The following is a 26,687-nucleotide window of genomic DNA, read 5'->3' on the forward strand; positions in this document are numbered from 1 at the left end:
TGACAGTCTAGTTTTAGAATCTATTATTCTGTTCATGAGGACGCAGCAGGTGTGCATCTGATTTTCCACAATTTACATGCATCCTGAATAGATGCTTAAACTTGTGATATTATTGAAATGTTTGGTCAAGAAAGTAAGAACTTCCTGTTTGCAAATAAATTTATAATCTATTGACAAATCTGAAGAATCCCCCACCTCCTGCTTGAAATTCTCTAGTATAATCCTGTATTTCAATTGTCAGAGAGTTTTGTTGTTAATGTAATCAGAAATTTCTTAGTTGCAAATTAAAATGAGCCTGGCCAAATATGTCTTTAAGAGGAGTGTACAGAGGCAGAAAACATACTATTAGTGAATAATGAGGTGTCAAATTGATCCATTTAAATCATAAATATTTAAGCATCCACAGGCAAAGGATGGAGCAAAATTCCTTCTATTAGATTACTCACATTTATCTTTAATTAATTACTGTCAAGGTGATTTGTTATGTTTCTCATTCCATAGTCAAAACACTCAATGTAGGCTGCCAGAAGTACAAACTAAGGGTAAATATTGTAAATGAAGATTTAAGCGATATAAATTGATGTTGCACAGAGTTCAATTTATACAAGATCTATGGATTTGATTATGCCTTCTATCTTTGGTGTATAGAGAGAAAAAGATTATCAAAACACCAGCGTATCAAAGAGCGAGTGGTGACTACTTTGGCCAAATGATCAAGAACGGCTAATAAACATTCGCAATGGAACCTTCATCCACTGGAATTCAGTTTTCCTTTTAAGTGTGTATTTTCTGAATGGACCAAAATTGCATGGATGAAATAAGAATTACCTTTATTAGACATAGAACAATACCACGGTAAAAGAAAGTGAGGGGTGCGTGGATACTGACTTAATGAAATTCTAGATCCAAGTAGACCATGGTGAAATACTGCTATTCTGGGAGAGTGGTTAACACGTGGAAAATTTTTGCTGTGCTGACAACCTTGGAGATCTGTGCAGCTTTGACAGCTAAATAGCAGGCATTTGTTTATTTGAACCCAAATGAATCACCATTTGAGGCCTGAATATTCGCGGGCATGGAGAGAGTCTTTGCCTTAGCCAAAATGGCACCAACGCCTCAATTTTGGAAATCCTGCTGCCGGACCCGGCACCCATCAATTTCATTGGGGGTGTGTGAGTGGGGGCAAGGGGGGATGGGTGGGCACGGTGAATGGCGGCAAGTTGTAATTTTCACAATTGTGGTTCACAGAGGCAGCTGCACATAAGAAACTGCAGCTGCCATCAAACAAATCCGATTTTCATTAGTGGGATGCCCAAAATACGACTTGTGGGCTTTACACTTCTCAGAAAGAGGTCTAAACTTACCAGAGTTTTTTGGAGAGGTAGGGTACCATTCTGGAGAGGTAAGGTGCCTTTTGGGGTTGTTAAAATTAGACATGAATATGCACAACAAATAGGTAAACTCATTGGAACTGTCAACCTGTCAAGGCATTTAAATCTGGTCTTTAAATGTTAAAATAAAAAAAAAAACCCTGTAGTTAATATAAGTCAGTGCTTGTTATTTCACTTGCTCTGTTAACCTAATTATAAGATTTGTGCTGCATGAATGATTTCACAACCTATTATCACAGCGGGCTGCCTGTCAGTTCACAGTTTGGGCAAAATTTTCTGCGCCTGCTGGCGGTTGGCATGATTGGTGACAAGGCAGACAATATGGCGCGATCGGTTTCACGATGACCGGAATGCAGGTCGCAAGTATCCACTCAGCTGCTGACGGTGGGCTGCATTCGATCATTGGGAACCTCATTGTAATACATCAGCACATCATTATGAGGCTATCCTGTCAGGCCCTTGCACACCCGCTGGATCGTCCATCCAAGGGAAATCACGTCGACATGTTTCACAACAGCACAGAGGCAACGTGCACTTGGTGGCCTGCACTTTGGGTGAACTGGAGGTGAGTGTACAGCAACAATATGCAGAGCTTGTCAGTATTGCCTATTGCTTTGCAGACTTCATGGATGACTTTTGAGGGTGAGGGGGAGTGGAGGGACAAATGCAGCTTTGCCGTTGAGGCGACTTGTGAGGGGGGGGCGCAGGTGCTGCCCTGCCTCTGAGGCAACTGGTGGCGGAGTGGGGGGTTAATGGCAGCCCTGCCATTGAATATGGCGCACAAGCATTCAGGGTGGGGGATGAGAGTGGGTGAGGGAAGTGGCCACGCATTCGAGAAACCTGTAGAAAGTGACCATTCCTCTGCAAATGAGGCAGCCACATTGATATGATTGGAGTCGGGCTCCTACCTTATCTGCCCACTCAAGCAATGCAGAGGCATCAAAGTGCCACCAAGTTCTCCAGAACTACCCCCCCCACCCCCCCAATGACAGACTGCAAATTCATGAGCACTTAAGTGGACTGCAGAGCAGTTGGACTGCGCACATTGCACAATCTCCTCGCTAGAGCAGTCACTGCTGGAGGTGCTCACAGCCCCTTGCAATGCCAGCACCCCGGTTTGGCCCAGTCGCTCACGGCTCAAGCTAACAGGGCAGCCATGCAGCGCACCAATCTCTGGCCAGCACTCTCTGGGAGGTGTTATGTGGCCATCACACTTAACCAGGACAGGTTCTAAGTACACCCATGCTAACCACGTGTCTCTCTCTTTCATCCTGCAGGATCATGGAGCCTGTGAATGAGCTATTTCCCTGAGGCCTACAGAGCGCGAAGAAGATGGAGGAGAAAGCAACTGAGGCTTCTGGTTGTCCAGTGGCAGGAGCAGCAGTCTCAGGAAGAAGGGGCAGCAGGGGCTCCCGCACATGCCGCCCAAGAGTCACAGTGAGCCATCGCAGGCCAGCGCCTAACAATATCCAGTACCTATAAACGCCGCTTTTCATTCCTGACCGAGAACCAGTGTCGCCGAAGACTGCAAGTGTCTAGGGAACTGGTTGCTCACGTCTGCTAGTTACTGCAGGATTTGGCATCCACTGCCAGTGGCTGTGAAAGTGACTGTGGCAATTTCTATGCCAGTGGTTCCTTTCAGGGCTCCACAGGTGACCTCTGTGGGATCTCTCAAGCCTCCACCAAAAAATACATCCATGAGGTCACAGAGGCCATCTTTGAGGGGGCACACAACTTTGTGTAATTTGCCTGGGACCAGCATAGCCAGAATGCAACAGCGATTGGATTCACCCAGATCTCGGGTTTCCCACAGGTGCAGGGTGCGATTGACCGCACTTTTGTGGCGTTCAGATCTCCTTCGCAACACAGGGTGAACTACATCAACCATAAGGGGTTCCATTCGCTGAATGTGCAGCTGGTATGCGACCACCAGAAACGCATCCTGCAGGTCTGCGCAGTTTCCAGGATCTGTGCACGACGCTTGCATCCTCAGTTGGTCACAGATCCCTGTAGTCTTCCAGGGTCCACAGAGGCTACAGGGTTGGCACCTTGGGGACAAGGGCTACCCACAGAGGCTGTGCTGATGACACCCATGCGGTGGCCTCAGACTGCGGCAGAGCTACGGTATAATGAGGCTCATGCAGCAGCTCACACCTTGGCGGAGCAGACCATCAGGATGCTGAAGGTGAGGCTCCAGTGCCTGGACTGGTCTGGTGGAGCCATGCAAGAGGGTGTCATGAATCTTTATTGTCTGCTGCGCCCTGCACAACTTGGTGCTCCAACAGGGAGACGAGCTGACTGAGGAGGAGATGGAGGATCTGTGTGTCTCCTCTGATGAGGAGGACGCTGATGGGGATGAGGCTGAGGAGGTCCTCAAAGGTGACGATGATAGGGTTGAGGCCCTTGCACTGGTTAGATGAGGCAGGCATGGTCAGGAGGCCCTCATAGCTGCTAGATTTGTGGAAGATGATGACGACATGCGATGAGGTGACCCCATAGATCCTCACATTGCATCTGTGAATGTTTGACTCCAGTCAGGCTTATGGGAAACTACATAACCTCTGTGAGAATGCTCCTGTCATGGAGAGGCGGTAGAGGCCCTAATAGTCATTCCATTGCAGGGGGATGATGACGATATACATTGACGACACTCCATAAATCTTCACACAACTTCTGAGAATGTCTGACTCCTGTGTGGCCAAGGGCAGCTCGCTTGTGGTCTGTGATCAGGGTCATATCATAGAGATGCAGCCATGAAACTTTTGAAGCATCTGATGCTTTGTCTGCCTTCAGCACCTTAGCCCTTCAGGAGTTGGAGCACTGCTTCACCAGTCACAGATGCTGAAGAGATGGAGGCCAGCCCCTCCTTATGGATGCTGAGAGCACACAAAAAGAATAAGAGAACTCTGTGGCGCCTGCCCACTACATTCTGGCAGCAATGACCAGCACCATCAAGGTGCAGGCATCTGTAATGTCTCCAGGGAGTGTGAGGCTGGACCATCACTTTGGTCTGAAGGCTGCACAGAGCACAGGGAAGATGCCCTGGTCTGAGACTGACATTAACACCCGTGCCCAGGCTGTGCAACTAATTCTCCTTAACTCTCCTAACGCTGCCGCTACGTCTTGGTGCTCCCCAGACATCCACAGTGGAGGTGAAGGCAGCCTGCTGACTGTGACGCCCTCTCTGTGATAACTTTGGCAGGCATCTCCTGGAGGGCTAAGGCTTAGAGAGCCCCAGCCTGCTTTCAGGGTCCTGCTGTCTGGCAGTGGTACCCTCCTCAGCCTCTGGAGCTACAGCTGCTGAGATCACAGGAAGAGGGCAGTCGGATGGGTCGGACATTCTTGGAGTCACCTGGATGGATGGTCCTGAAGTGTGCACCTGTGGATCCTCTTCCCAAGGGTGCCCGGGACCCCAGGCTGAATCCTTGAGAAGTAGGGGTAGCTGGAGTGAGACCAAGCTGCCCAGCATCCCACTCGCATACAAATTGCTGGAGGCCAACAATGGCATCAGCGCTGGAATTGAGCCTGTGCAGCTGTGCAGGACCAAGGTCTCCATGGTGGCCACTATCCTACCAGTGTTAACATGCCAGTGCTATAGCCTCAGATTGAAGGCAGACCGACTCCTTCCTCATGCTTGCAATCTGAGGAATGCAGCGGACATCCCTTCCTGTTGTTCCCGAGCTTGCCTTTGCAACTTCAGCAACTGTGACATGACCGAGTGCAGAGGCTCGTCATCTGACTCAGACTCAGCATATTTCTGGCCTCCAGCAGTCCTCCAAGTGTCGGGCACCTGTGAAGTCCCTACCGCTGCCTGCAGTGGATCAGACAGTGCGATGTGCTCGCCAGACTGTGATCCCAGGGTTACTCTAAAGCTTGGTCCCACCGAGGTTTGTGTCTCTGCGTTAGTGGAGGGTGTGGGTGAGCACTGTGATGGGACTCCAGGGAGTGTGCCTTCAGATTCCTCTTCAGAGGTTGATTGGAGGCTTGATTGGAGACTCTGGGTCATGGACTCTGTCAGTTGTTTGGCAGATGTGCCTATGAAAGCAAGGAGAGATAATTAGTGCACAGCAGTGGCCTGTGAAACAGGACACATCACTCACTGCATGATTGTCTGATGGATGTTGCACTGCTGGGTCCTCACTTAGTAGAGCAGCGCCGACCTCACCATCAGCTCAGGACCGGTCCAGATCCTCGTCGGCCAGCTGGATGGCTGTTTTCAAAGTCCATGAGGACCTTGACTTCAAGCATTCCTCCACCGGTCTGCAACCTCTCTCTCTTGTTGTGTGCCAGCTTGCCCTGCATGGACAGAGACGGACAAAGTGTAAGCAGGATGCCTGCCGGGCCAGATGATAAATGTGCTTGGCCTGTGTGGGTGGTGAGTGGTTCCATGGACAGGATGAGGACAATGATGGTGAGTATGGGAGAGTGAATGGTGATGTCCCTTGAACTGGCAGTGAGTGAGGGCCCTGGGGATGTGTGCTGGATTTGTGAGTATGTGAGTTGAGTGATGAAAAGAGTGGCTTACCTTGGCAGAACAGAGGAGATCATTCATCTTCTTATGGCACTAGGTGGCTGTCCTCTTCTCAAGGGAGTTGGTGCTGACCACCGCTGCCACCACCTCCCAAGCCGAATTGGTCATGTTGCTGCCCATCCTGCGGTCAGAGCAGGGATACAGGAGATCCTGGCGGGCCTCCACGGTATCCAGCAGTTGCTCGAGAGAGCCGTCATTAAACCATTCTTTTTGCCTTTGAGGGCCATGTCTCCCGGACAACAGTGGTGAGCTGGAAGCAATGATTGCTGTGCTTGCAGCCGGCCTTTAAACATTGCGCCAGGCATGATGCAACCGTGGGGTGATGGCGGACGGGTGAATGAGGAGCCTGCCTGCTATGGAAACGGCGTGAGTCTCAGGAGTGCATAAATAATAAGGTGGGCTCGGGACAATAGGGCGTGAAAACCTGCCATCGCTGTCGGCAGGCAGCATGCCTGCTACCGCACTTCGCGCAAATTTGGAAAAATTCCGCCCTTTGAAAGCTTGTGAGGGCTGAGAAATAGAGGGCTGTTTATTACTTGATCCTTTTTCTCCTGGGTCCCTGGGGCACTGAGGCCACACAGCCTGACTCCGCACCCAGCACCCTCTGTGGCTGCCTCCGCAATATTTCTGGGATCAGCCGGCGCAACTCCTGTTAACAATTGCCCTGGAACGAAAATTAGAACATTCGGGAAACTTTCTCCTGAGCTGGAAGCGGAGAGTCTTCCGGCTCAGGAGCAAAAATCTAGGCCTAAATCTTTTAGTGGCAAATTCACTAAACTGAAGTCAATTTAGATAATAGGACAACAGTTCCATTTCTATGGTGCTTGCAGAAAAAAGTCTTTCTTCACATTCACACAGTGAAAATAAAGATATATTCAAAAAATGTGTGGATATTTTATTAATGCGCTTATAATTGTGGGCAGAAGCAAGATTATTTGGTCTCTCGCTGATTTTCCCCACTGAAACTAGGTCAAACTGCAATTCCCAAATAATTCCTGCAGTAGCTAAACTTGGTTGTTTCTACAAGTCAGTCCATCTAGTGCCAGCTAACCACTTAATTGTGGAAATCTAGCTAGAGGACCTAAAGATTCAGTCACAGACAATATGATTACTTACTGCCTTTAACTGCTCGCCATCGATACTGAATGCTTAAATTACCAGTCCTCGCTTAGTTTGATTGCAAGGTGAAGAATGAGTGCCAGGGAGTAATGAAGTACTGCACTTATCATAAGCAGAGCAATTACAACAATGTTACCTAATTAAGAAAATCTAAGCTGATTGGAAAGCTAATAAAATGCCCATGTGTAAGTGCAATGAAATACTAGAAAAGAGGACATCAATGAAATCTTAAAGGCTTCCTGGAAAGTGTCAGTCCCAAATGGGCTGACCCCAACACTACAGGTGAAGGTTGAGCTTGAGGCAAGATTAGAAAATTACTGAGTTAATCTACTTATGTTGGTGGCAGATGAAGGGTGCCCATAGGAAAAAAATAGTGTTAAGGGAAATGATAGCTTAGTTAGGTAGGAATCAATTACATTAGTTTGGAAACCTTAATTAAACAATATTTAACCATTCCTTTTCTTGCTCTCATTGTACAGTTGTGACGTTGTTGTGAATATCAAATCAATCACCAAAAGAGTCCTGCCATTTAAAAATGGGCATTAAAAAATCCATAGGAAAATGAGGAAACCAGTCAAGGAGATTACATAAAATGATAAGTGTGATGGCGTAATTCTGAGGCACACAATAGACGTTCTACTTTTAAAATGCTCTGAAACCATTCCTGCCCATTGAAAAATGTAACTGCATTTGTGAAATAAATGCAAGTTAATAAGTACCAAGAGAATAAACACATTGGCTCAATTGTTGAAAAGTGTTTTAAAATCCCAATGAGACAATAGCCTTAAAATCACTCCCTTGTATCTGATGGTATTTTGTTTACAGTAACTATTGTGAAAGCTTAAAGGCATTATTGTTTGATTGACAGTCATTATGTGTGGTTATCAGAAAAACATTGAAGTATTAGTGATTGTGATGTGATCAAGACAAATTTCTCAAATGATAATTCACCAATTACAGAAAAGTAGGTCAGCATGTGTCATACAATACAAGCAGGGCACCATAAAATCTAATGTATGTCATAAAACACAGCCAACATAAGTGATATCAGTCTATATCACACAATGCAACCAAAGATAAGTCACATTGGGCTCAAAATGTTAACTCTGTTTCTCTCTCAAACTTGCATTTTTCCACTAATTTCTGTTTTTTACTTCAGGGGCTGAATCTTCGGCTCGCCGAGCAGGGGCGGAGCCCGCTCGCTGAGGCGTAAAATGACGTGGGGTGATGTCGGGCGTGCCTCCCAACATCACCGCGCGTCATTTAGCTTTTCAGTTTGACAGGCGCATAGCCAAAAGGCCTGTTAAGACCATTAATTAAATTATTAAACCTATTGAGAAAGTTGCCTGTCCAACCTTAAGGTTGGCGGGCAGGCGAAGAGCCCGGGCGGCCTTCTCATTTTTCATGGAACCTCATTGACGGGCGGGATGAGGTTTCATGAAGGGTTTATAAATTAAATACATTTTTCATTAAAGTTCATTGACATGTCCCAGCTCGTGTGACACTATCACATGAGGGGACATGTCTTAATTTTTTTTTCTTTGTTAAATTTTTTGGAACTTAAACTAATCTACCTGAGGCACCTCTGTCACTCAGGGAGATTTCTGTGCTCTTTCGCACGCATGCGGGAAAGAGTGCAAGCCCCAACTCAGGCATCCCTCCACCTGCCTGCACAAGGAGCGCCCAGCACCTCCTTAATTGGCCCACCCATGTAAAATGGCAGTGCGGACCTGGTCGGTGGTGCCGATCGAGTCGGCGCCCACCCTTGCCAGCAAACCCCCCCAACAGAGGGAAAATTCTACCCAGATTTCCAGCATGTGCAGTATTTTGCTTTTATAAAAATATTATGTGCTGTACGTTATGTTTATTACTCATGAAAATGAAATAATCTTTTAACTAGCCAACGGGAGATGACTACTGGTGCAGTCCCATGCCCAATTTAAAACTATACAAAATCCATTGTTAAACTGACAAAAGAATTTAGACTTATCAATTAGTAACTCTTTCATAGCAATGCAAATTCAGGGCAGAGAGAAGGTAATTGGAGTTGATTAAAATGACCTTATGTAATGAAATTTTGCTTACTATCTTTCAACACAAGAAGCACAGAAAAAAAACAGCCTATTTGGAAAAAATACGCCTACCACTCATGCATTTCCATAATGTTGTGCATTCTTTACCTGGTTGTGGTTTCATGGACCTCAGTTACCATCTGGCACCTCAGCTATTGTTAAAAACTGAGGATTAAACAATGCATTGGTTGATCAATTTGTGATACTTGACAGTTCCAACTGGTCCCAGGGCGAGGTCCCCCAATATGCCAAGATCCTGGGTGAGATACCCCAAATTGTTAACTTCCTGAATGGGGCGCTAATTTGTTATGCTCCCGGGTGAGAAGGAATGAGCTGGCTCTCCTTCTTTATTCAACACCTTCGGTTGGTGGCAACAAGGTTAGTTTAAAAGGGATCGCTTCCCTTGTGGATACCTTTCCCAGTCTAAATATATTTATGTTTTAGAAGGATCCAATTTAATCAGACTTTCTTGAATCAAAGAAAGAGTAAGTTTGTTAGTTGCTAAACCCGAGAAAAATAATAAAAATGCAACATACATACATGCAGATCATAAATGAGAAGTTGAGTCCAAAAATAAAAGTGAAAAGATATACGAATCAGTCTTTGGTTTGTCCATGAGGAATAGATGTTGAAATGTTGCAATCATTATTTGGGTGATTCCAGTAGAGTTGAATTTGGCAGTTGAGCAGTTGGTTTGGAGATGTTTGGTTCTGCAGGTTAGATGAAGGAGTTACCCTGTTTCCTTTTTGACTGTGTGTCATAAAACTATCATATTTTTCATTATGTTATTGTGGTTTACTGTAAAGTAGGTTTATGAGTGTGTGTGTATGGCTCTGTCTGTGTGATTTAATTGAATTGGAGTCAGATAGACTGCAAGATTGAAATTATCAAAAGAAGTTGGGTATAAAAGGCATTTGAAATGCTAATGAGTAAACAAAGGTGAGGGCAGCATGTAGGGTATGAAGGGAATTAGCATTTTTAGATAAGTGAAGGGGTTGTTTAGGTTTCAAAGGGATGATAGGATGTTTACAACTAACAAGATAAGCAAGGCCAAGCAGTATGCTTATTTTTTTCCAAAGGTACTGATCATATTGGCAACATGAAAGATTTTTATATTATGGGAAAAGCAAATTTCCAAAGACATATAGAACAATGGAATTTAAAGATTAAAGAGAGAGAAACATGTATAAAGAAGGATGGAAGGCTATGCTGGGTGTGGGGGCTGGGGGTGGGGGGTGGCATGTAAGACCTAAAAGGATTGTGTAATATAGCCTTGAGGGCAAAACCTCCAGTCACTTTTGCAGAAGTCTGCTGTGTTCAGTAACCAAGGTTGGAGAAACGCCTTGAGAATTCCACTGTTGAGTGGGTGCTGTGGTAAACTTGCTGAATTGCCTATCTAAGTTTAAAATCTATTTTGGACTGTTGCCTTAAAGAGGGTGTGTAGTTGGCAGTCAGGTTAATTAGGAAATTTTGGGATTGGTTATAGTATTAAGTAACTGTAATCTTATGTGTGTGCTTGAAATCTTTTCTTTTGTTAATAAATGTTTTAAATTAATTTTTAAAATCTCTAAAGGTGTTAGTGGGCTCATTACTTCTGAATTCAGCGTACACATCTTCTCATAATACATACAAATTGCAAAAACATTGTGATAGCATGGCCAGATTTCCCTTGTGGATTTGGTCCACCTGGCACACATCACCTGCCACACTGTGGCTTTGCTGACTTGCCTCCAAGCTGCAGGGATGTCTAGTTCATGTTCTTCTGCTGTGACCTTTACAGCATACACTAGCACACCAGAGCTAGAACACACAAATTAGGTTTTTAACCTAAAAAGCAGCTTGCTTTTTAACCCCTTTTCATGTGTATTGCTGGAAGGGAAAAACAAACACGTCTTTCGCCCAGAATCTGCTTTCTTTTAACTTAGACCATTTCCACATTCTGAGTTATAGCCCAAGAGGGGATGATTTCTGCTGAGATGTGGTAATCAGTCTCTATTGTCTCTGCAACCACAGGAGATTAAAGTTCAATCTTTTGCATTGCATCTTCTCCTTTCAAGTGTCTCTGTCTGAAGTAGGCTTTGACACCCTTTTAGTTGCAACATTCCATGTTCTTTCTGGACTAGTCGGTCAAGTATAATCCACATAGCAATTTTCCAGCAAGTGATTACTTTACATTCTCAGCAAGAATGTATGCCTTTTTCACTAAAGCACACATCTCCCTTAAAAAGTTCAATATGCCCATAAGTAATTTGGGGCTATGATTCACTGTCATGGCATAAGCAATGACTCAAGCCTGGGCAACCGCCAATGGCAATAGGAGTTCAATTGTAGTTCCTCAGAAGACTTGTGGCAGAGATCAGCATAATTAGCAGTCTCCCACTTTATAAACTTACCGATTCTTTGTGGGAGCCCAGGAAACTTCACCTACCATGAAAGGAAGTTTGTTATTAAAATCTAAAGATTCAACAATTGGTTTATCAACAATATGGGAAGGGTAAAACCTTGCATAGAAGAAATTGCAGTCAGTGCATTAACCTTTCTCAATGAAAATATCTTCCCTTCCCCTCCCCTTGATTTCTTGCAGCTATATAAAATCATTATTAGCCAGAGAAGAACCTACTCCTGCCTTGGCTGAAGATGAAACACAGCCTGGAATAACTCACCTTGGCCTTTCCTCTTACAGATTTTTGAATCTGGTTAAATCTGTTTTGAGCATTTTTTCTTGCCTTAAAGCACAGAAGGGGAGTTTTCACAGCTCTTACCTGTACTCTCCTCAAGGGTTAAGACCTCCAACCTGGGACTGTAGTTCCCATAGCCAGCAGTGGTAAATGCTCGAATCTGGAATATGTAGGCTGTGCCTGGTTTCAGGTTATTAATGGTAGTTGATGTTGAGGTAGCTTTGACTGTGGAGTAAGTGCGTTCTTTTAGATTCTGGAAAACAAATGACTTGCATTAAAGGCTGCAGCAAGATTTAAACAATGGGAGAGAAAATGTTTATGATTTTGAAGTTATTGTATTAACAAAATTAATATTTCTTGATTTTTAAAGAAAATGTATATATTGTACATTACATACATGATGGAATATCCATGAGTTATAGGGTATATATTTAATTGAAAGATTCAAATAACATTCACAAACCACTAAAGCTTTGACGTTGCTGCTTGTGACTTCACCTAAACTTTGTGGTTACGTTATAGGCTTTGAAACCTACCCTGGGAATCTGTTATATTCTATCTAGTTGTATCCTATCTTGTTAAAATAGGCTTTTAAAGCTTATTCTAGACTATAATTTTGATACTTTCATCTTAGTTGAGCTTAAATCTCTCAAAAGGAAGAACCCAGCCTCCAAATACTCTTTGGTTAATACACAGAATTCAGCTCCAGTATCTAATTCCAACAGTAATTAATTTTTATCACTTCAATTGCACAACAAAAACAAGCTTCAAAGCGAACGCATTCCACTTAGTAGAGAGAAGTCATTTACTGCTGGTGGAGGGAGTATGAGCAGCATTTTGCCACCAGGTGGAATTACTCCTTGAGGGTTTGTTATTAGTACATCAGGCAGTATCTGCCATTTTAATCTGATTAGTTAACGTCTGAAAGGTTAGATACCAACTTTCTGTTGCAGCTAGGTGATATGACAGCACTGATACTGCCCCTACCAATCACAGTGTTATGACTATGGTTGTTTATACACACTAATGACCATCAGGCCACACTCTTTGTTCAGAGCTGGAGGTCGTCTCTGGTTTGGTTGATTATTGACAATGCATATCTTAAAAGTGAAGGCAAAAAGTACACTGACAGTCCTCTGGAGCTCCAACATACACCATAAGTTCACACTAATGATTCTCCAGATAATGCTAGATGCAGCGGTGACATTGGGGAGAGGGGAGGGGGGCAGTGTGTAGAGACAATAATCACCTTGTGCTGCTTTGACAAATCCAAGATTAGCCACTCACCTGCCTATTCTCTGTGTGGTATTGGGGTGGAGTGGGGTGGGGGTTGTGGGAAACAGAAGTGGAACTGAAAGTGAAATAATAAAAACTGATATCAAACCCCAGAACACAAGACAATGGCATAAAACTTAGGCTGTTAGACAGTAGGAGGGGAATTGAGAGGTATGGGAGCATATCCCAATGGCTGTCACTTGTGGCAGAATGCAACAGGGCTAACCTAGGATTAAGCATTTGTTAGATACCACTACATTTTCCAAGAGATTATTTGGTGCTCAGTTTGTAAAAGCATTTTCTTGCTTCTGTTGACCTGCTAAAAAGCTCCCTTTGTTTCATTTTCTCCTATGATTCTATCATGTTCAGCCAACCCAGTTGTTCCTCTGGAATAATTGCCACTTCTCTGTCGTCAGGTCTGAGACCCTCAAATATAAGCACATCTGGTGCACAATGGCCCTGATCTGGCTAGACCACATTCAGAATCATCTCATTTATCTCTCTGCACCAAATTTTAGATTTATCTTGGAGGATAAAGACAATCCCAAGCTGAAGACAAACTAGCTCCTCCAAATCCTCTTCCCATTTCTCCTATCCTCAGGACTAGCAAGCACCAAGTGTGGGAAATTTTTAGATTCCATTCCCACCCATCACACTTCTTCACCTCCTTCTTTAACTTTGATGCTCTTCACCAATCTAGCCACAAATTCATACCACAATGCAACACCTCCCCTCAAAACACAGCAGGGTCAGCTCTTCCAGCAAGCCTGATCACTCTGACCCAATCTGTGGCACACAATTATCTTTCCTCAGCCCAATCTCACTAACATGATGAATGGCTCCTTTTCCATAAAGTGTTTTTTGCCCTTCAAAACTGTTGTCATCACTCTTATCCAAAATATCTCACTTACTCAAGTTTTCCTATCTAAGGTTTCAAACAGAACATTACACCATCCAGCACTCCACTCAACTCATCCATCATCCCTTGATTGCATCTGTTTTACTTAGTTTCCAGCCTGCCAACATACTCAGAGTGTGATGGTCAAAGTCATTAACCAGACAATTTGTGACTGTCTAGTACTTTCTCCTTCCTAGGCCTTCCCAAAGCATTCACCATATTGATCACTCCATATTCTTCCACTATGTCTCTTCCATAGTTCACCCCTATGACACTTGTGTTTCACTCCTACCTGTCTCAGCACAGCAAGCACATTGTGTACAATGGATTTTCTCCCTACCCATGTATTGCCATCTCAGAACTCCATCTCCCTCTCCCACCTATTCCTTATTTACATACTGTCTACCTACATCAACATTAGGCATTGAATCAGCTTCCATATGCAAGCAAGTAACATCCCGCATCAATCACCATCTTTAATGTCAAGACCATCACTATGCTGTTTTTACGGGGATGGAATTGTCATCATGGTAAAACCTCTCTCCAGACTGTGGTACAACATTCACATACAGAAGAAAGCTTAATGATGTGTGGAAGCCAGCTCATTTGCATAATAAAAATTGAAAGCTGGTAAAACTCAGCAGGTCTGGTAGCATCTGTGGAGGGAGAGACAGAGTTAATATTTCAAGTCTGTATGACTTCTTCAGAAGAGGAGTCATACGGACTCAAAATATTAAATCTGGTTCTGCTGAGTTTGTCCAGCATTTTCTGTTTTTATTTCAGGTTTCCAGCATCCGCAGAATTTTGATTTTATCACTTGCATAATATTTGTTTTTCATTTTATTTTAATAAAGTAACTAATATTGTAAGTATCACTCATAACCTGAACCTTTTGCTTTGATTGCCAATGCAGGTTGTTTCTTGCCAATTTTTTTCTCTCTTACCCTAATTACTGGGTGTGCAACCCTACCCTCTTAAAATAGAAATTACAAGTTTTTAGCTATAAAATGCTACAGCAAGTGATTATTGAACAAGTTCTGCCTACAAGCAAGTTAAAGTGACAAAGTCTGCTGTTTGGAGACATATAGGAAAGTAAAATTCAATAATATGTAGACCTTGGGGAGCTGTAAACAAACCAAATACTATTAGAATAGTAATCTAGGACCCAATGTCCACACATCTGGGGCTAGATTTTCATCTCCCAATGGAAGCAGGAATCGGGTTGTGAAATGCAGAATTTACTTTTGCTGGAGAAATGACTTTTCTCTCTCTTCCTGACCTCACAGCATTTTCACGTGGCATTTTCTTGGGTCAGGAAGACTTTGGAAGCATCTCTTGAGGTTTGGTTTACCATTGTGAGGACCACAGGAAATTTGGATTTCTTCCAGCAATATTTTCATGTGCTGGTATGGGTTTTGGAAGCCCAAAAAATGCACTTCCTTGGAGAGCTTGCAAACACTCTTGGAAGCCTGTTGAGGAGTTGGTCACATTCTGACAGGTAAGTATTAAATGATTTGACACATTCAAATGTCATGTTAGATACTGTACTGTAGTGCATATGTGTTTTAATACAGTGATTGATCAGAGGGCTCTGTCCTGCAAAGGTAACTTGACCATCACATGAACTAGCATTGTGTAAATGTTGATATACATACAGTACTTTTCCCAATGAAGAAAACATCAAAGTACATCCAAAGCTGTAGAGAAATGCTACAACACCCTCCTGTTGCATTTTGGATTGTGATTTAATTGTTCTGCTTTACTTTGCCCGGCTGTAGAATGGTAAAAAAGAAACTAAGTACCTGCTCCAGTCCATTGATTAACAGGAATTCTGCTTGGAAATGGAAAAGTCACCATCCCTTCTTTCAATTTCAGAGGGTTCTGGAGTTGAAGGCTAATGATTTGACAGCTGTGGTCATTATGAATGCTTGGCTGAGTTCCAAAAGCTAATGTCAGACTCAGCTGTTGACACAGCTGCTCAGGAAAGTGTTTGACAGTTTTAAGAAGTTATAGTAACCAGCTTTGATGTGGTTCCTGAATACATGATTGTTTACACATCATAGCCACTTAAGGATTTTTATTTTCAATGGGGCCGCAGGTTTTTTTTGCAGAATAAGTATTTTTTTTTCCAATGAGAGTTTTATTATTGTTAAAAGGTTTAATTTCTTTTCACCTGCAAGCATTGGCTATTGCATGGCTGATGACAGTACATAGTGGATAATGGGCAAGTAGCTATGGAGGATACATGGGGGTATGTGGTGGAATTGGGCTATGAGGGGAAAGGGGAGAATGAGGGACCAAGTAGGGGAGGGGTGTAGTTTAGAGGTCATAAGAATGATGTTGGGTGCTGGACTGCTGTCCCTAAGAACTGAGTTAGGCCTTCTAACCAGCCTATCCCAGCTGGTTCTTCTGCTGTGCATTGCTGTTTACAAATTGTAATGAAAATCCCCAGTCAAAGTTAGTTATGAATCAGGTGTGCCAAAGGGCCCAACTCACAGTTCATGTGCTGAAGTGGAAAATCTGGGGCATGGACTTTCAGCAGAGATGATAGAGGACAGGTTTGGGGGACTTGGCTGATTTTCTCCTTCACAAAGCAGGATGAAGCTATTTATTATTATGATTGAGATCAACTATCTTGCAGACACCGAGGATCAAACTTTGGCGTCCCCAACTGAATGGCTCCACTGCTCACCAGAATAACTCCTCACGCCACCAGAAGAACCTTGGTACACAGGTTTCTTGTCTGAGAAGATCAATAATACAATGGTAGTCTTTAAACAAAAATCTAACATTATTAGTTGGAAACTGTCTTACATGTTTTGGTTTGAGGTTTTTGAAGGGTCATTAAAAAGTGAGTGCAGGTATTCATTTGCAGTGTAGCCCTCACCTTTTCATAGTACTTGATTTCATATGCTGTGATGACTCCATTGGGATGCTCTGGCTCCTTCCAGGAGAGATTGACTGTCCTCTGCTGCACTCTATCCTTCACTAAGCCGCTGACCTGTGATGGAGCTGTTTGGAAAAGTAATGTCAATAAGCACCAGGCAAACTCACTCCAAGATTGAAATCAAAAAAGATCAATACCAATCAGCCCCATATCCCTGCAATTTCATTAAAACACTTCCTATTGTCTTCATTTGAGAATTTTATGAATATTCAAATAAGAGCTCTTTAATGTTTATAGGCATAATGGAAATTTAAATTAAAGTACAAATATGGGAAGATGGTTTTGATCAACACAGTGCAAAATAACAATGACTTGGTCTTGAGAGACAATTATGTAAATTTATTTAAATTCAGGCAACCAAAATACCTGAAGATTATTGATGTAATTAAGAAGAGAGGGCAGCATTGTTTCTCTGAAATATGTTTTTCTTTCTGCACAAATAAATTTCCATCTCAAAACTGCCCAACAGCCATCTTATTTTTGCTCATTTCTATAGCAATTTCTGACTTGTTAAAATAATTATAGACATAAGAGCAACACATCTGTGGCAGGTATGAAGTATATACCACGACTATTCATCTTACGAATCTGTGTCGAACTTTGTGTGGTTTTTAAACCGGAATTTCTTATGACATTTGTTGGCTGGAAATAATGCAGACTTTTTTTTAATCACCCTGAGAAAATGCTGTTTGGAACTTTACAGTGGGGGTGGATGGGCTGCAGAGGAGACATTGGGCCCAAACATCCCTGGACTGGCGATCAGAGTGGGATTGGCCCTCCACTCCTAGTTTTGTACCTTAAATTTTTTTTGATTCTATCGTGCCCGACATTCTGACTCAGGCAGGGCAAGATCTGGGTAGTGCAGGGCCTTGCGTTGAGTGTAGCTCGATTGGATACAAGGAGACCACCCCAGCTTTTTTTTTTACAGCACTGGCAGCTGTAAACCAGCCAAGCTTAAAGGTCCTTGACAGGTCAGGAAGAAGCTAAGTGTCTGAGGTAAGTGGGTATTTTTTTTTTGGCGGGGGGGGGGGGGGGGCGGTGCTCGGGGTGTTGGGTCGGCCTCAGTGGGGGTGCTGGGGGCAGTGATCGGGCCTTGGGAATTGGCGGGTGGGGGGGGCGGGGGTGGGCCCAAGGGTGATTGTCAGGTCATGTCAGATCTTGGGGGGTGGGATGATGAGCTGGGTCAGGCCTTGGGTTGGGGGATGGGAAACAGATTCTAGTGAGAGTTGGGCCTGGGCGGGGGGGGAGGGGGGGGGGTGGGTGTGGGGGGGGGGGGTGTAGGGGTTGGTGACAGTCGGGCCAGGAGGGGGTTGGGGGAGGTTTGACAGTTGGACTGGCTGGGGGGAATCGCGTAGTTTGTGGAGTTCCCATCATGGCGTGTAGTCCCTTGGGGTGGGTGGTGTCCCTTGGGGGGGAGTAGTGAGGGGGGCGCGGGAGACCCCGGGGGTTTGGGTGCGGGGGGGTAGGGGGGGGTTAGAGGAGTCCCATGGGGGAGGTGGGGAGTAGTCGGGGGGTGACGGAGTCCCCTAGTGGTTCAGGGATGTGGGGGAGTCATGTGGGAGTCTGTGTAATAGCTACGCAGAAGTTAGAGAAGAGGTTTTAATGCTTCTCATATTTTCTAGATAATTATTGATGTAACCCAGTTGGAACCATCTGAAGACAGCGATTTAAATTGCATTTTCGGATGGTTCCCATTGCGGGGCAATTGCCCAGGGGAAGCTTGCACTTCTGGGTAATTGCCGTGCAAACCTTATCTGTGAACTTCCGGGGTTGGGGAAGGGGAGTAGTGGCGGGGGTTCTCCAGCGCATCTTTGAGGTAACCCTCACAATACGAAGCCCTGGTGCTCGGAAATTGCAGCCTTTTAACTTCTCTTACCCTAAATCCCTAGCTGAGTGTTTGTTGCAAGGGACTTACATTGTGTTCTCTAGGTGAAAGGCCTGAAAATTTTGTGAATGTTCTCCTGGTGGGTACTTAACAGAACTGCCGGAAAAAATGGGTAAAGGACATTTCCCAAAGCAATTGCAGCAGGAGATTAGAAGAAGCTGTGTGGAAATTCAGAGCCACTATGATTTTTCAGTCATAACACTTTTAAAATTAGGAAATAAGAGGTAGAACTGAGGTTATGTTTTTAACACAGAGCTTTTTAAACATGAAATTTAGTCTTTATTACCCCTTTCAATTTTTCTTGTTGCGCTGGTCAGTAAGATAGTGCATTGGCCTTCTTCTGAGTAAAAATGCCATTACTTCAATAAATAAAGCTATACCATGCTTTATATACAGTGCTAATTGTTTGTTGTGCTTTCCAAGATGTCTCATAATATTGAATGAACTGTACCATAAACCTGCATGATGAAAGTAGGTGAGGTATATTGTTCTAACATGTTGCAATGCTATTTAGAAAACAATTTCTAATATAATATATCCAGGGGGGAATTGAAAAAGAAATGAGTGGAAAGGGTAGAAAGAAAAGTGTAAAAGTTTAATCAAATGTAAAAAGACAAGCTTTCCCCTAAAAAACCTAAAATATGAAACCTCTCTCCCCTCTCAGAAGAACGTTTACTGGATTATTTTTATTTATTGAGGGATATGTGCAACAGGGTGTCACACCCATGATTTAATATCTTGGTCCTGATGTAATATTTTGCCATAGTTTATTCCTTCTTTTTGCCCAAACTGCCATGTCTGAAGAATAGCATACAACACATATAGGATTCATTAATCAATACTGGGTGACAATATAAAACCCCATGACAGTATCAGTCAATCCTCTGGGATTGAGCTCCATGCAGAATGGGAAAAAACTTGATTCAAGAACCATATCACAACAGCAAAAACCAAGAGATTTTGCAAAGTAGAAATAGAGTAAACCTCTTTATAAGTTTTTTAAAATTACCCCTTTCCAATACAAGTCAATTTAATGACTTTGTCAAGTATAGAAAATCCATATTAAAAAAAAGTCTTTATAATCTACCATAATATTTCATTACAATGGCTCTCAAAATTGTTCTTTGGGAGGAGAGCACGGATTGTAATTCTCTCAAAAGGCTCATTGTTCTTCATCAATTATTTGAAGTTAATTTTTAAAATTCTTTTCTCTCCTTTACTCTCCACGGAGGTAAACAACAACCTTCTGTTTCAGTTGTTAAAATGATATCCCATGGGTATTAGAGTTTCAAAATTACTCTCAGATTACCACACACCCTCCACTCTACTTCCCCCTCGCTACCATCTCCTGAGACTGTGGTATCCTCATGGGTGCTCATTTAATCTCCATTGTTAAAACTGCTCTCAACCATTCTTGGTGACAGTGTCAATTTTCTCCCAAATATTTATGACCTGGTGACCCATCATGCTATTTAAATTCATTTTCTAGGCCACAGCCAAAGTGACAATGACAAAGACTCCTTCCTCTATTTGAAACACTTGTTGCCAACTATTTATTCCCGTGTTCACATCCATTATTGGGCTGTTAACAGAGGCAGCCACAAGGAAGGTGCAAAAACAAAGAATTTCCAATGGTTACTCTATAGTTCAATAGCAATTAATCCAAATGTTTCCCTCATCAAAAAATCCAAAGGGTTCCATTAATAACCCTTTGGACTTCATGGGTATGGAAAAAAAATCCTCGGCAATGATCCCATGGGATCTTTTTAATTATACCGGCAGACTGGAACACTAAGTAGAGACTGGCACAACTGCCACCTCACCTGTGAAAATGGTTTTCCTGACTGTCCACTAATTGACGTCAGTAAGTTGCTGTCCTCAGTGAGGGATGTCAATGGCTAGGCGACTAGAAACTGTTGCCAACTGACATTGAAAAGCATTGGTCTGTGAAGGCTAGATGAAAAGCTTTCTTGTTACTAAAATGAGAGTCTCAAGCTTACAATAAAGTAACTTCTAACTGATTTCCAAAGTACGAAGGCACGAAGACCTTTTAGGTTACTAATGGGAATATAAAAACTCAATACTAACCTCAACATTTAGATCTGGATAATAGCTGCTTTGAGAGGGGAGAAACACTTAAATGCCCAGATTTTAGCATAAAAGAATTTGTTCAGAATCATTTTGATCACACTGCACATAAAGGAGGTAATCTCAATGGCTGAAAAAAATGGGCATACATCTGCCAGGCAATCGACTCCATCAGGTTATTGTTCAGGCAACAAGATTGAAAATGATCCTCAGTTTTTTTGCTTTGTAACTTGATTTTTATTTTTTATGACAGACAACAATGGCACTTCTCTCTGCTCTTCAGTTCTTAGGATGATGCTTATGCTAATAGCCCATGAATGAAATTTCCCCCACAAATAAGAATCACATAAAAGGAAAATGTTGCAAGTCGAATGTTAGTCTTTACATTTTTTTTATATATATGCAAACGGTTTGAATTTTTGTCTGCAGAATATCAGGTACGTATGATCTTACTCAGGCAGCTCTCAAAATTAGATAATGTATGACCCTGCTCCAATCAGTGGCGACGTAGCACACAAATAATCACTATTTTTTTTTTTGAAAAGGTTAAAAGTTTGAATCCAAGATCGTTGGAGATGGTTTTACTCTCAAGGTCCCTATGGGATGCACACTTAAAATTTTCTAAAAAATAGTTTCTGTGAATACCGTTTTGCTCACTGTCCTTGAATTGAAGTGAAGCAAGTGAGACATTGAGCGGAATCGTCCCAGATTTGCACTAAGTACGGTAGTGGGCAGGAAAAGCGTGGTTTTACCCGTCGGCCGCAATAAGGCTTCTCATGCCATATCATCCCAAACTTGCCGCGTTAATTACGCATTTCCGGGAAACACGCCGTTTCCATGGCGGGTGGGCTCCGATTCACCTGCCACACCATCACCTCACCGCTTCATCACACTGAGTGCCACATTTAAAGTACAGCCGTGTGCACACCTCTCTGTATTTCTAGCCCAGGACTGTTGCAAATAAGACATGGCCCCAAAAGGCAAGAAAACTGCAGCCCCATGTTTAATGACACATCCCTTCAGTGCCTTTTGGACACCGTGGAGATCTGCCATGATGTCCTCTACCCCTGCTCTGGTCGCAGGAGGGGCAGCAACATTACCACGCTGGTTTGGTAGACGATGGCAGTGGTGACCAGTGCCAATGCTGCACAGAAGAGGTTGGCCATCCAATGCAGATAGGGAACGAATGATCTCATCCATGCTGCCAGGGTAAGGCAACCATCTCATCACTCTAAACTCACACTCACAAGCTCATCACACACTTACTGGCATCTCACTCACTGCCAGCTCAAGGGGCATCATCACTCACTTTCACACACACCCTCACATCTCCATCTGGCTTCATCTGCTCTTGAAACTGCCTCCTCAGCCCTCACCATCTTGAGCCACTTGCACAGATCAACTTGTGCCCCCGGACACACCCTGGGATACCCCCCTTCCCCAGTACAGCCCTCACCCTGCAGCCTCTTTCCTTGCCTGAAGCCACTTCTTCCCCTTCCCCAAGCAACCCTAGCCCTGCAGCCATACAAAGCCTTATGGCTGGTCTGGTAGGTAAAGACCTGCCCATGAGCCTCTCTTACAAGTGGGCTAGTGCTGTCTGCGAAGCCTGGCGCTTATGACTGCGAGTGCTGTGAATGAAGCAATGTAAGCAAACAAACCTCAAAGTCCCGAGCGAAGTGTAGCTTGCCAGGTGCACGTTGCTTATGTGTTGTTGTGAAACATGTCAGCGTGCAGTCACGCCGATATGGGCAAACGATCCAGCGTGGAGGGGGATGAGTCCGGCAGGCTAGCCTTACAATGATGTGCAGATGTATTACAATGAGGTTCCCAATGTCCGATGGCAGGAAACACAGCCTGCTATCGGTGGGCTGAACGGAGAGTCCCAAACTTGTTTCATGGCATTGTAAAACCGATTTTTGGCTTTCTCACCATATAGTCCGCCGAACACGGCCGACGTCAGTGGGCACGGAAAATTCCGTCCATCTTTTGGTAAGTCTTTATGTCCAATAGGTAAACTGCACAAAGATGCTTTACTCCTGCTACGTGGCTTGGATGTACCTATAAATCACAATATGTAAATAGACTACGGGTAATAAACCAGACACCCAGAACCCCATCTACAAATACCAATAAATAAACCCAATAATATTGATCTCAAGCCTCCTTGACAAATAATGGAATATTTACCTTGAACCACAACAAACCCACATATCCAACTCTAAATCTGCAATGTTATCACAAACAAGGTCTTTTGCATGCATTTAAATCAGTACTTTAATCATCATTTTAACATCTTACCAGATTCGACAGGACTCAGTCAAGCAGAGAAACACATTGACAGGTAACTGAGCAAGTCACTGTAGCAGAAAATGTCTTAATTGCTATGCTTGTCCTAAACCATCTGTTTCCACAAAAACCTCTGCGGCTGTGCTGAGACATTAAGGAATGTATTGGCGACACTGGGCTCTCTATTAAAGGTTAATATGTTTGGTAAATGCTCTGCATCTAGGCCCAGGCAGGAATACATTATAAAAATGACACTTGCGGGAACAGCAATGTTGTTTTCCAGCCAACGTGCTGGCTTTGCCACGACTTCCGATGTAGCACAGACATCTCCGATTGATCCAATTTTCCGTAGATGGCAATTTTCTGCAGCATGTTTCAGCCAATTATGTGTGTGGCACAACCTGAGCATCACAGAACCATTTGGATTTGCAATCAGGCGTTCCCCACATGGGAAGCCCCTCGTGTTGGGAGCCCTGTTTGGAACTTGCAAGTCCAAAGTGCCTAAATGAATGGACAAAGAACAAATATCTCCGGGCTAGTGATTTCCCAAGCAGAGTTCCTTGTTGAGTGCCATTCTATGCTGGAAGCTCCCAATTAGACAAACAAGTCTTAAAAACAATGGTGTAATTTTCATATAATGTTTATTTCAATTGTGAAAAACACCCAGCAGTACAATATCCAAAATTGATTTATGTCTAGATTGAGTTTTTTGAGCCAGAATGAATGAAAAAAGACTGACATTTATATAACACTTCATGCCCCTCAGAAGTATCTCAAAGAACTTCACAAAAGAGTGAATTACTTTTGAAGTGCAATCATTGTTTATGTGTAGGTTAATCAGGCTGATGTACTGGTGATTACAGGTCAGTTACTCTTGCGGCAGTATGGAAGGAATTTTGGAGGTATTGAATTTGACACATTAACCAATATATTTTAACATTGCACAAAGTGTGTCTTTTCCTACTGTGCATCAGTGATAACATGCTAAATGATTTGGTGGAAAAAACATCGCTTTTGCATAATTCCATCACAGCGCTTGATCACATTTTATGAAAGTAAACAGAGCTAGCTTATTTGAAGCAGCAGAGATTCACTAAGTTGTATTGGGTTGTCCTGCCTGAAATAAAGACAAGGTCTCCTACTGAGGATCAAATGAAAGCTAGTACAGTTTAATAGTTTTGCACAAGGCAAGTTTCAAAGCCTTGCGTAACCTTTAGTTTCTGAAACTTGGTCAACCCACTACTGGATGATGAGGCTCAGGACCTGGTTGCAAACACATTGCACCATACTTCTCAAAATTAGCTTCAGATCTTCCTAAGCTACAGTGGTCAACATTAAGCTTTAGCCATTAATGCTGAATACTGAGGTTTAGTGGATAGGATCTTCAACATTTGGCCCTAATGCTACAAAAGATTATATGGCATCACAGAGCTAACATGAGGTAATTCAATTATTTCTTTCTTAGTTCAATGAAAAATTTTAGTCGCACTTTCAGCTCATAGCACAAAGCATGTTGGGTGCATCATATGGATCAGTGTCAAATGTTGGCCATCAGTAGCTGATGAACACTATTGGTTGTCAATGAAGTGCCACGAATGTGATCGATGAAAATAGGTCCTGTATGCCTGGAACGCTGCTCAGGCACTCTGATTACATTATAGGTTGGCTAGCAATTTGCATCATATCTGAGGCCCTGTGCACAATATGCGTGCATGCTCCCAGCGCACTATACTTTGGCAAGCCATTTTTTGACATGCTAGGCATCATGCCTATCCATTTGATACAATGCCTCATATTCCTATTATGTCTTGATGTTGCAAATATGTATATGAAATAGTAATGCATTGTTACAATTGTTACAATGGAATTTTTTCTCTTTCAATAATTTCATAGCAGTTCATGTAAGCAGAGTTGGCACACAATAAAAACTGCACACTTTCCAAGATGTGACTTTGAGCATGAACACAATTCTCCATATCTGTTGGAAGATTATCTTGTTCTTGTTATAGTTGATTTTCCAGGCAACTTTTCTTAGTGGAAAGATTGAACTTTATTTACAAGAAAGCAGTAGCAACTACATATGTGCATTCAACTCTATAACTAATTAAGAACTCCCTCCTAGAGATTCCCCACGCATTGCTTTACACAGATCATATGATCTTATAACACAGGATTATTCTTAAAGCTACAGTCCTATGTTTATCAAAACTATAATTACTACATTCCTCCTCCTTAAACTTTTCTGTACATTTTGTATTTACAAGGACATTTATCTCATGACATTACAATATTTACACAGGCCATGAAATTACAAGTTCAGTCTTTCAGGTGGTTTCCTGATCCGTGTGGAACATTGTAACTCCTTGACTTCCGATTCTTTGGCAGGAACCACATTCTCTGGAACTGCATTAACATAAGGTACCTCATTAGGCACAGGCTGTTCAGTGTCGTCCATTCCAACAGAGACATAGCCTTGGTTGAGCAACTTCAATAGGAACCACAGGTTCAGCAATAGTTACAGACGAAAAATAATTTTGTTGGATATCTTCCTTCTTTTTAAATGATCCACATGCTTACGGGTGATCCAGCCCTCCACTTCCACATGGTATGGCAATGGTCAGGTCACAGAGCTTACTTTACTAGGTAACCACTTCAGTCCTCCACCAAAATTCCTTACATATACTGCTTCTTTAACAATAAATTGTTGCTTAAGACAATGCATATCATGAGTTGCTTTTTCATTCCCTTGACTTTTCCCCCACCTTCCCCTCCAAATTGGGAAGTATCAGGTTTAGTCATGTTTGAAGACGGCACCTCATCAGTAATTCTGCATCCTCTTCCTACGTGTCTTCTTCTTTCTACTACAGAATTTAGTCTCGGTCTTGTTTTTACTTCACTGTCGGTCAGACTTCTCTCAGGTGAAATCTCAACTTGTCTTAGTTCGGTAGTTGAGCTACCCATGGCTTCATTAACCACTCACATCTTTGAAAGGAAACGTCGTAGGACTTTCCAAGTCTCTTTAGCTTCATTCAGCTGTTTCTTCAGCTCTTCTGTCTCCTTCTTGTATCTGTTGACTTCCTCCTGAAAACTTGAACATTGTTGCATCTTCCCTGCCAACTGGTTCTTCAATTTGTTCAGGGTGACGTTAAATTCTTCCTGTTTCTCTTCATAATTTTCCAGAGGCTAAACTTTGACCTGAGGGATCCTTGTAGGATGTGAAAGTCCTTCAACACATTTTCCTTTTCTTTACGAAACTTACTTGCTTCATCTTTAATTCTGTCCTTCAGTAGAGTCTCCTTGAGTTTCTTCTGCTGTTCTTCCATGTCGTTGTTTAAGACAGCCTTCATTTCTTCAGGTTACTGAATGGTTACACGCTCCTTTTTCATCCTGTTGCAGTCCTTGGGCTTTCCAGGCTCCTTTTGAAGTACTTTGCCTTGTTCCTTTTCCAACTCAGGAACTCTTCCTGTTTCCTTTTGAAATCTCGCTGGCCAATCAAGGTTAATTTCCCTCAACCAAT

At 43.0% G+C, this 26,687-nt stretch overlaps 1 protein-coding gene across 3 annotated transcripts in view; it reads right to left on the reverse strand.

Annotated features, from left to right (window-relative positions):
• Positions 1-26,687, reverse strand: part of epha7 (eph receptor A7) — a 317,267-nt gene that overhangs the window by 56,365 nt on the left and 234,215 nt on the right. For all 3 annotated transcript variants that reach the window (XM_041187949.1, XM_041187948.1, XM_041187950.1), the window contains exons 6-7: positions 16,852-16,976; positions 11,876-12,044 (exon numbers count right to left, since the gene is read on the reverse strand). In XM_041187949.1, coding sequence (XP_041043883.1) covers positions 11,876-12,044; positions 16,852-16,976 — 294 coding nt within the window. The remainder of the gene's footprint in view (positions 1-11,875; positions 12,045-16,851; positions 16,977-26,687) is intronic.

This window comes from Carcharodon carcharias, chromosome 5 (assembly GCF_017639515.1).
Source record: "Carcharodon carcharias isolate sCarCar2 chromosome 5, sCarCar2.pri, whole genome shotgun sequence".
Classification (NCBI taxonomy): Eukaryota; Metazoa; Chordata; class Chondrichthyes; order Lamniformes; family Lamnidae; genus Carcharodon; species Carcharodon carcharias.